Source organism: Oryzias latipes, chromosome 4 (genome assembly GCF_053564925.1).
Source record: "Oryzias latipes strain Hd-rR chromosome 4, Olatipes_Hd-rR_3.1".
In the NCBI taxonomy this organism is placed as follows: domain Eukaryota; kingdom Metazoa; phylum Chordata; class Actinopteri; order Beloniformes; family Adrianichthyidae; genus Oryzias; species Oryzias latipes.
This window is the reverse complement of record NC_136240.1, coordinates 29,912,533-29,923,745: the sequence shown is the minus strand read 5'-3', so window position 1 is coordinate 29,923,745 and position 11,213 is coordinate 29,912,533. Positions and strand designations below refer to the sequence as shown.

Sequence of the window (11,213 nt, the reverse complement as noted above, 5' to 3'; positions counted from 1 at the left end):
TTTGTCCCATACAATAACATATAGTGGTAGGTGAGGCCCTAAGAGACCTCTCTCATTTCAGAGATCAAATGAAAAATAATAATAAATGTATCAAATGTTCCAAGGGATTCGTATATCGTATTCATGGTCTTATGTTCTTGACTAATTTTGGCAATTGAACAGACTATTGTGCATGTGATGACTTACACAATGAAATGATGCTGACTCATTTTGGAGCGAACAACCATTAGACTGAGAATCAACAATCAGTTTAGATCAACAAGATCTATTCACTCGGAAATTGTGCTAAATTTAGGCTACCTGTACTTAATCATTTGCAAAGATGTACTGAGACATTGAGACATGTACTAAGACATTTGCAATTTGATGAAATCAATGAGAAATTCCATTCTGTTGTGAACAATTGCCAAGTGGTTTGAAGGTTTGTCAATGTTGTTTTGAGAACGTAATTTCTGTTTCAAGAAATGAGTCAATAATGTAATAGAACAAAGTGGTTCACACACTTGCCATGATAAGTCTTTTACAATTACAGTACTTTTTTCTTGTACATTCATCACTTAAAATTACTTTGTTCTACTTCTACAGGTATCACGACAAAAGTAAGAACAAGTAATGCAAGAGTTATTTTACTTATTACAGTTTTAAGACAGTAATTATGGAGATTGAGGAGTTTCTTTTGAAAAACAGCTAGTCGTTAATCTAGAGTTTTGTTATAGCTAGGAAGTAAAGTACATAACACTTGATCGTAACCTACATTAACACCACAGATTTGTAAACAAATCAGAAGTTGGAATATTGCACAAAATGCGTTTTTAGTCCTCTATATTTACCACTTAAAGGTGGTCCCAGCTTGCTGCAACCAAATGACATGATGGGAACATCAGGAAGAAGGAACATGAAAAACTGGAGAAAAACCAGGAACTCAGAGAAGAACTGGAGAAAGCATGGATGGCAAGTGAAGGTGACAGTGGTGCCTGTGGTAATCCATAAAAAAGCAGTGCTAGGAACAGCTAAGATACTGCAGGACCCCTCAAGCTCCCAGGCCTCTTGTAGAGGACCAGAGCTTGGGTGAGAAAGTACCCGTGGAAGGGTGAGAGGGGCCTTTTTATTTTTATTTTTATCTGTACATGTGTGTGTGGTGTGGTACAGACCCAGAATATACACATGTGAACATCAATGCACTCCAAGCAAGAGTCTGGATCTCCAGAGGATTTCAACATTTCTGTTGAAATGCATTCCAAATCTTAATAAGGACAACACAACATGGCCGGAGCATCACATGTTAAAACCAAAAAAAGCAAAATTGTCAGAAAAATTATAAATAAAAAAGGAAAAAAAAATCATAAATAAAGTACAATGTTTTCCAAGTATAATTATTATTACTAAATATGTATCCTAATGCAAAACTTTATGGGTAAATATTTTGTAAATGTATAAATTGGGAAAGACTGACATGGAATTTTTCAGTTCACGGTTTTTATCAACCAATGAAGCATCCATGGGCTGCACTGTGGCGCAGCGGTTAGCGCTCTTGCCTCACAGCAAGCAGGCCCCCGGTTCAAGTCCCAGCTGGGGGACATGAAAAACACAATTACTCTGTGTGGAGGGGACCTTTCTGTGTGGAGTTTGCATGTTCTGCCCGTGTATGCGCGGGTTCTCTCCAGGGTCTCTGGCTTCCTCACACCATCCAAAAACATGCTTCATAGGTTAATTGGTTATTCTAAATTGTCCCTAGGTATGAGAGTGAATGGGTGTGTGATTGAGGACATTCTACCCTGCGACAGACTGGCAACCTGTCCAGTGTGTCCCCTGCCTTCGCCCACAAGTGCCCGAGATAGGCTCCAGCAGCCATGTGACCCCGAAAGGGAGAAACGGAATAGAAAATGAATGAAACATACATGATAATTCCTCTTTTAAAGAACAATGGTGAAATTACAAAGCACAATGTGTTCTTGCTTTAATGCAAGAAGGCCCCGGCTCAAGTCCCGGCTGGGACTTTTGTGTGTGAAGTTAGCGTGTTCTCCCGTTTATGCATGGATTTTCTCTGGGTAATCCTGCTTCTTCCAACAGTCCAAAAACATGTTTCAGAGGTGAGTTAATGACTCTAAATTGTCCCTAGGTGTGAATGAGTGTGCATGGGCGCATGATTGTGGCCCTGCGACAGACTGGCGACCTGTCCGGGGTGTACCCTGCCTTTGCCCAACAGTGGCCAGATTAGGCTCCTAAGCCTCGAGACCCTGTCAGGGATAAAATTGGTTTAGAAAATGGATGGATGGACAATGCAATAAATTTGATTTATATGAAAATTATTCTTTGTTTTTTAAATTGTAGTTATTCGTTTTTATATTTGTTTCACAAGTCATCAAAAAGCTGTCATTTCTTTTTCAAAGACTCCTTGTTCTCCATCTATTCATGTTCGCAGCACACGCATTTGGCGCCCTCTGGTGGCCAAACATGTGCAGTAACACAAATGTCAGCCACAGCTTTGGTTGTTAACGGGCCCTTTACAGAAGGAATTTAACGGCCTAGAAAACTGCATACATAGAGAACATATAAACAATTATAAATACATAAAAAGATTTCACATTTTATTAAAAGGCCAAACGAAAATGTCACTATTAAAGCTCTTTTCTATATTTTATTCTTAAATAAGGCATAATGGGGTTGAAATTTTTAGGCTTTTAAATATGCAGAAACGGGAGACTGAAACCGAAATGTACCGTTAAATGGTTATAAAATACAACCACTGAATAAATACAACCGTTGAATCTTTTGGATCACCATTGAACCAATATATGAATGACTTCCAGCCACAACTAGATTAATGAAAATTCACCATAATTTCACTCCAAAACTGAACCTCAACCAGAAAAGTTGTGGAGAAAATAAGTATTTAATTACTTGCTGCTTTTGTAGATTTGCCCACTTTAAAGAAAATGGACTGTCTGTAATCTTAATGACAATTAAGAAAATCAAGGAATCTATTTTAAAGAATTTATACTATGAGTTCTGCTTCACACAGACCAGGTAGACTCTCCTAATCAACCTGTCGCCTGAATTGAAAGCACCTGTTTGAACTAATCACCTGCAGAAAAGACACCTGTCCACAGAATCAGCCAGACTTCAAATTGTCCATCGTGGAAAAGACTAAAGAGCTTTCAATGCATTTAAGGGAGAAGACTGTAGACCTGCACAAGACCAGAATGGACTACAAAACCATCAGCAAGAAGCTGGAGGTTAAGGTGACAACTGGTGGTGTCATTGTGTGAAAATAGAAGAATTACAACATGACCATCAATCCACCTACAGGTGTGAGGCTCTAAACAAGATCTCAGCTGGTGGGGTTTTCCATGATCACAAGGACAGTGAGAAGTCGGCCTTAAACAACACGGCAGGAGTTAGTAAGTATACGCCATTTACCATTTAGTTAATGATCTCAAAGCAGCTGGGACAACTGTCACCAAGAAAACCATTGATAATACTTTACACCGCAATGGTTTAACATCTTGCAGTGCTTGCAAAGTCCTAAATCCTTTAGAAAACCTATGAAAGCTGAAGCTCAGGAGCAACAGCCATCAAACCTTATTGATTTAGAAATAATTTACAGAGTGGACTAAAATTCCTCCTGATATGGGCAGAAAGCTGCTCATCAACTACTAGAAATCTCTGACCTCTGTACTTGCTGAGAAGTAAGGCTGTGATGGTTCATTTTAACGATTTGATTTTCTGTTTCATTTACTAACATCATTGTCACACTTTTTCCCCACAAATTTTCTTTCCTTTAAACTACTGAAGTTGCAGAAGGGCTGCCACGAAAAAACAAGGAGCATCTTTAAAATATCATTTACTTTTTTTTTCATAATCAGTTATTTTAGAGGCTTAAGTGTGAATTTTACTGAAAATGATAATTCAGAGAAGGCCTGTAGGGGGGCCTTCTCTGCGCCTGGCCGGTTGGGTAGCCGGTCCCCTCCTCCCCCCCCCATCCTGGGCTGCCTGGGTCCCGATGTTGGGAGGGCTCCTGGCCTGGGGGTCTCTCCTCCCCTCTCCTGGTCTGGCTGGGTAGGATCTGGTTCCCCTTATGAACACACGGTTCACTTCGGCGGCATGCATGTATCTCCACCCCCACATGCACGTGCACACTGCTCCCTATCTGCTTCATCTCTCCTCCTAACCCACAGTGTATTGATGGACAGATATTTTCCGCTCATCTTCGTGTCAGATTTTCACCTTTGATGTAATATTTGTCTTTCCACCGGATCTGGTATAATTGTTACAGCTTAAATTAATAACGTATTCAAATCAGTACTTCTATCCCCCACTTTCTCACCTTTCTTCCTTTTACTCTCTTCCACCCCCCCCCCCCCCCCCCTTCTCTTTCACATTCTTTCCCTCTCCCTCCCCACACACACTAAATGTAACAAATAAATAAAAAAATAATTCAACAAAAAGGGGTTTATACAAATCTACACTCTGACTTCTAAAGTTCTATTAAAAAAAAGAAAATGATAATTCAACAAATAATTAACATATAAATGCAATATAGTTCTAATTAGGTCTAGGTAGAAGGTACCAGCATTGTGTTAAAACATCCCTTAGATGTAAGTTTGTATGTTTTTTTGTCCCTGTGTGGCCCTGTGATGGATGAGTGAACTGCCTGGTGTACGCCAGCTTCACCCACCAGAAGATGGGTAGATCTGAAACAAGATTTAGTCCATCAAATGGTGGATGGATGGGTTCAAAATACCCAATATCACCAAAAGTATTTGCTCACCCGTCCAAATAATCAGAATCAGGTGTTCTAATCACTTGGCCTGGCCACAGGTGTATGAAATCACGCTCTCAGGCATGCAGACAGTTTTACAAACATTTGTGAAAGAATGGACCGCTCTCAGGAGGTCAGTGAATTCCAGCGTGGAACAAATCCAGCCGTGAGATTTCCTCGCTCCTAAATATTCAACAGTCAACTGCCAGCTCTATCATAACACGATGGAAGAGTTTGGGAACAGCAGCAATTCAGCCATGAAGTGACAGAGAGGGGTCAGCGCCTGTTGAAGCGCATAGTGCAAAGAGGTTGCCGACTTTCTGTACAGTAATCTGCTACAGAGCTCCCAACTTCATGTGATCTTCAGATTAGCCCAAGTACAGAACGCAGAGAGCTTGATGGAAGGGGTTTCCATGGCCGAGCAGCTGAATCAAAGCCACACATCACCAGGTGGAATACAGAGTGTCAGATGCGGTGGTCTTAAGCACGCAGCCACTGCATTTCCCACTGGTTCTCCGGAGTGATGGGCCATGCTTTTCCATCTGGCAATGTGATTGACGAGTCTGGGTTTGGAGGTTGCCAGGACAAAAAGTACATTTGGGACTGCATTGAGCCGAGTGTGAAATTTAGTGGAAGAGGAATTATGGTGTGGGGTTGTTTTTCAGGACTTGGGCTTGACCCCTTAGTTCCAGCGAAAGGAACTCTGAATGCTTCAGGATACCAAAACATTTTGGACCCCATTTTCCCAACATTGTGGGAACAGTATGGAGCAGGCCCCTTCCTCTTCCAACATGACTGTGCACCAGTGGACAAAGCAAGGTCCATGAAGACATGGATGACAGTCTGGTGTGGATGAACTAGATTGGCCTGCAGAGTCCTGACCTGAACCAGATAGAACCCCTGTGGGATGAATTAGAGTGGAGACTGACAGCCAGGCTTTCTCCACCAACATCACGGTGTGACCTCACCAATGCACGTTTGGAAGAATAGTCAAAAATTCCTGTAAACACACTCCTCAACCTTGTGGGCAGCCTTCCCATATAAGTTGAAGCTGTAATAGCTGCAAGAGGTGGACCAACATCATATTGAACTTTTGAAATAGTGCAAGTTTTCAGACCGTAAAAGCTATTGTATATAAAGGCTGAACAGTAGATGGCGCTGAAACAGCCTTTTCTTCAGCTCAAGCAAAAGGGCCCTGAAACTACAAAATCTAAAACTACAAACTCAGTCCTAAAAGAGCATGGTTAATAGCAGTGGCAGAGCTTGAACATTTTATATACATAGAATGCTGAGGTGCTATTACTAAAGCTTATAGAGATTAAAAATAAACCTTTGTTGTCAGTAATGATCATAACCCTTGTGCTATCCAAGGCACTTTAACATTGGGAGTTGGGTCATCTAGACCCACTAGACAGTGCGCTGAACCTTTTTTCTTCAATTATTTGTGATCTTCACTGGTGTTCATGGATTACATGAAATCTTTCCACCTTTATCCACCTTTGTCATGGTAGGGAGAACACGTCAATATAAGGGTGGGGTCATCTAGGATAGCACAAGGGTTAACACATTAATTCACTGCAGAATTCTGGCAGATTTCTTTGCAGCCTTGTGATTTTCTGAAATCGCGTTTTTGTGGGTTTCATGAGCTGGAACCATCATTTGAGTAAAAATCTACAACTAAATACTTAAATTCAACTAAACAGTGGTCCCTGAAATTATATTCTAGGAAAGTTACTACCTCTGTAAGGTTTTACATCCACAGTCTAAGTGAACTAGCAATTACTTGGTGAGAAAAAATATCTACCGGTATGTTTTGTCCCATCTTTTGCAGCTCAACGTCTGTGAACATTTTTTTTGTTACTTCAAGTTTGCAACATGAACACCTAGAAAAAGTTGAATGTATGTAATCCAAAACTGTTTCCCTCTTTAGTTTTAAATTGGCTTGCAAAAAGGATGAATGGCTGTTGTTTTGTGGACACATTCCCTCATCACATGGTCTTCATTCAAAGCTGCTTCTATTTTATCTGTTTGCCTATCTTACTTTATGGTTTCCTATCACAGCACATCAAGGCTGTGTGTGATTGTCTCCCTGGTTCTCACTCTTTTCAAACCACCCTGTGGTTTTTGAAGGACTTGCATTAGCCAGTCAGAAACCTTTCGATTTTGCAGAAAAAAACGAACTCTACCCTATTTAATTAACACTTTCAACCATTTTTTCCAATCACCTCTTTAACCCCTTGACGCCTTTTGATGCAAATATGCATCAAACCAACACAGCTCCAATTTAACATTAATTTAAACCAAAACATCAGTGATTTTTTTGTTTTTGTTTTCACAGCTCAAAAAAAAATCCAGGGACCAAGGTGTTAGATCTAGATTTTACTCTCTGCAGATTGAACTATTTTTTTTCATACCAGTAGGTTATAAATTAGGGTTAATGGCTGACGATGTGTGCATGTTTGAAAATAAAGAGATAAAAGAAATGAGCTTAATCTGATGAAACAAATGCAGCCACAAAATGCAAAAACTTGTAAGGCTGTGCAACAAGTTTGGCAACACATATGCACAAATGTGGGCAACAGCAGGTGACACACGTGATGCAACCTTTCAGCAGCTTCTCTGTTGGTTTAAAAGTTGACATTATGATAGCTCCAGTTGGGATTTTTGTTTTGTTTATTGTTTTGTTTATTTGGTTTAAAAAAAAGGCTCAAAATGATTTTACTTGATTGCTTACTGTAAAAAAGTAATTAATAATTTGTTCCTTTACAACTGGCTTGCTGTCCTTTTTAGATTTGAGAAGTGTGTCAAACGTTTCTGTGCAGTTTAACGCTGCGTTTGCAAAGAAATAAACTCTTTGACAAAAATCCACCTTCATGCGTTGAGACCCTTGTGGTGTTCGCACAGGAAGGAAACGAGTCAAAACTGCCATTTCTTGTCCCCTCACAGAGAGTGCAGCTTGGCCTGCAAAGCCATCTCACATCAGTAACATGGGTTTGTGGTGTACTGAAAATGAGCAAAGCGCTGAGTTGGTCGATTTGAGAATAGAAGAAAAAAAAAAGGGCTGCAAACACCTGCACTGGCACCAATTATGTAGAATTGCTGGGTTAGACACGGAACAGTAATCGATCAGGAAATAAATAGAGATAAGGGGATTTTCTTCTGAAGTGCAAAAATGTCTGCAAGGAGGAATGCATGCAAATTTCTACCACTATGAGAAGAAAAAAAACTGAGTTGGTGTCTTGGTGTGAATATTTTCCAGCGGTCACATTAAAAACCCTTGTGGGTGCTCCTCTGTCTATTCAAACATGTGATACTATCATTTAATGTGTCATAGCTTCAGGGTTTATCTTTCCATTCTGTGTTCAAACAAACAAAAACCCACTTAAATTATGTTTTTATTTGCATGATGATACAAGAAATAAAAAAAAAAAACAGGCAAACAAGGTTTCAGTTTCTCACTAAAATAAATACTTCACATGCTACAACTAGATCGGCACCTTAGTGTTAACTGACTTCACACAATCAATAAAAGGCACAATCTCTTCTTTTGCTCTCACACATTTGTATAAACAACGTTCATTTATTTTCCCCGGTACTTGAAGGGCTTTAACTTCTGAATAAGCTGCCAATTAGGAAGATCTGCAACTTTTTCGATATGCCATTCACTCGATATGTTTCACTATTTGATATGAGCCACCTCCAATCTGGACTGAAAGACTTAAACTCTAACATAAAGTCTAAGTCTTCAGATCTTGTAGAGGCCAAAGAAGTTGCCATAATGTGAGTGACTGAGAATATTTGGGTGCGATACATTCACAAAGACTCTGTCGCCTTGCTCTAGGTGGTGGGCCGAGCCGAGGTAGCTCTCTGTGGTCCAGGAGTGCTGTGGCTGAGGGCAGAACCCCACCCTCCGAGCCACCATTAAGGTCTCGGATGACGGCTTTTTGGCTCGCTTTTTAAACACCAGGTGTTCAAACACGGTGGCAGGGGAGCACTTTTTAAAGATAAATTCCACTCGTGAGTAAATCTGGAAGAATCCAGTCTCATTGACCTGCAAGGACCCGTCTTGAAGCCGGTAAACCACTCCCCCTGAGGTGAATGCCTGGCCTGTTTTTGGCTCCCAACGCAAGGTCTTTTCTGAACCATAGTTCTGAACACGCCCTGCCGAAAGAAAGGAAGATGAGATTGTCTTAGATGCAAAGAAGAAAAAGGGCCCGGTGTGTTTAAATAACAGAAATTTTACCTAACACATGTGCTGCAGGTCGGTCGCTTTCATCTTCTTCCTTTAATCCAAGTTCATGTTTCAAATATCCTAAAAAAAACCCCACAAATTAATCATTAATTTTTTTAACCTTTTCTCTGGAGCATTTCTTTATTTATTTATAGTGAGATGCGCTTGAAAAAAAAATGCTATGACCTACCAATCTGCTTCAGAGGCACACTAAATTCTGCCGCTGCTTGAGGTTCAACCTAAAGGGAAATGAAACAAACATTTTGTCAATACCACATCAGTCGAGGCGCTGCATTCGTTCTTTCATCTGAGAAGCTTTCTCAGAGCACAGCTCAGACGGAGGAAATCTTGTCTGGATGACCACAAGTGGAGGAAAGAATCTATGGGTTTGGAGCTTTTAAATGTCACAGCTCAGATGCTAAGATATAAAGCAAACCATGCTAATTACTTAGTAAACACACCAAAACTTTCCAGACACTTTTCCATTCTCCCTCCTCCACTGACACCTCAAAAACGACCTAAGTCACACCTTTTTAATTTTTGTTGCAGGTCTCTCAAAATAGTGATCTCTTTGACCTCACTGCTTAATTTACATTGCTTGATTTCCTCATTGCTTAATTTACAATATAAAATAATATTTTTGCATTAAAAAAGGTATTCTTTTAGGACCATGTTCTGCATACATGATTAAGCTTTTTTCTGCAGTAACTCTTACCTTTTCAATGTCTTTGAGTTTTTCCCTTAATTGCAAAATCTGGTAGGCTTCGAAACCCAGGATTGTGAACACCAACATGAACAGCATCAATGCAATCAAGGCCCCACCAGGGTTGAGACCCATGAAGCCCCAGCTCTTCCCATGTCCCTTCTTCTTCTCCCGGGCAGGCGGTAAAGGCATCCAGGTCAAGTGGTTTGGATGCTGCGAAGAATGGAGGTGACTCCCATCCCCATCCACAAAAAACACCTCTGCTGGGTATCTCTGCTCACAGCTCATGGTGCAGGTCCTCCTGTGAATCAGTCAGCTCTGCTCTAAAAGAGGTGTGCTCTTGCATCTGAGCACATCTTGGCTGAGTGGATGGGACTGTCAAGACACTCTCCACCCACAGCCCACTCCCACGCCTGAACCAAAATCTGCATGTTCCATTAATCTGTTTAAGCAGAAAAACTATCAAAAACTATTCATCTGCCTTGACTTTCATTATTCCTTTGCATCTTGTGCACATAAGTTCTGCATGTAAATTGGTTTATTTGTGCCGTGCAAAGAGTCTTAAAAGAGTCTTAAAAGAGAAGGAAGTTTGAGGTTTGGGCTGGCCATACCTTTTGCTCCACCTCAAGTCAAAAGCAGAACAAGACCTTCTCAGAAGTTCCATGAAACAAATGAGAAACCACTAACTCAAACACCTGAACAGCTATTTAGAGTCAGCACATGATCAGTTGCCCATGAAATGAAACACGTTTTGTTATCAGGGCTTTGTGGTGCAGCAAGGTATCATTTTGAAAGCAGACCAGCGAGGGTCTTCATTTCAATTCAATGATTTTTTTCTTTAATATAAATGTTATAAAGATGGATTAAATCTAACCTAATTTAATTGCTGAATTGTGATTTTTGTAGGTCTACATACAGCTGGAAATGTTAGTAAACAGTGAGGCAGCAGTTTCAGTAGCACAAGGTGTAGTCTTGGTGGGAGATGCTGCTGCCACATGAAAAGGATGAATGTCTCTGAGCTGGTTTACATAATGGTTGCCTGTGAAAAGCAGATAGATCGAGATGTTCCACTGAGGTGAAAAAAACCAAACCAATGCAGCAGCTCTGAGCTGAGAGGAAAGCTGAACAGACAATGTCTCTCCCCTCTCTTTTGAAGGGCCTATGTGGTTTGTAGATACTAAGGACAGAGAGCAGATATGCTGCAGCTTCAGTTGTGGGTGACACGGTTTCTTTCTGCATCACCTGCCTGTTGCACTAGTTAAACAGAGTTGGATAGCCCTCACTGGTGGGTGTTCAGTGGTTTTGCTAAAGAGCATCTTCATCTCAAGTCAGCATTTGGTGAGGACTGTACAGGCTTGCGACTAAAAAGGTTTGAGTGTGTTCTGTAAGGGTTTTGTTTCGTTTCCCCGGGATCACGAAAACCCAAAGGGAAACCCACCTTGCAGTGTGCATAGAATTCTCCAACCTGAAGGGGATGTAACTGCGTCACGTCTAACCGTAAAGCTTCACACCGCCTG

General features: G+C 40.7%; 1 protein-coding gene across 1 annotated transcript; it reads right to left on the bottom strand.

The window, feature by feature from the left end:
• Nucleotides 1–8,144: 8,144 nt before the first annotated feature.
• On the bottom strand, nucleotides 8,145–10,113 carry faslg (Fas ligand (TNF superfamily, member 6)). The gene is made up of 4 exons (XM_004068275.5): nucleotides 9,709–10,113; nucleotides 9,184–9,232; nucleotides 9,006–9,074; nucleotides 8,145–8,923 (listed from the first exon to the last, which is right to left on the bottom strand). Exons 1-4 carry the CDS (start codon nucleotides 9,982–9,984, stop codon nucleotides 8,508–8,510), a joined length of 810 nt encoding a protein of 269 aa, XP_004068323.1. The 5' UTR covers nucleotides 9,985–10,113; the 3' UTR covers nucleotides 8,145–8,507.
• Nucleotides 10,114–11,213: the final 1,100 nt, after the last annotated feature.

Excerpts from the sequence above, each read along its gene's own strand:
- faslg (XM_004068275.5), bottom strand. The coding sequence starts at position 9,984 with ATGAGCTGTGAGCAGAGATACCCAGCAGAGGTGTTTTTTGTGGATGGG. Across the intron at positions 9,075-9,183 it reads TGTGCCTCTGAAGCAGATTG|GATATTTGAAACATGAACTT; the intron begins GTAGGTCATAGC and ends GGTTTTTTTTAG. Across the intron at positions 8,924-9,005 it reads ACCTGCAGCACATGTGTTAG|GGCGTGTTCAGAACTATGGT; the intron begins GTAAAATTTCTG and ends TTCTTTCGGCAG.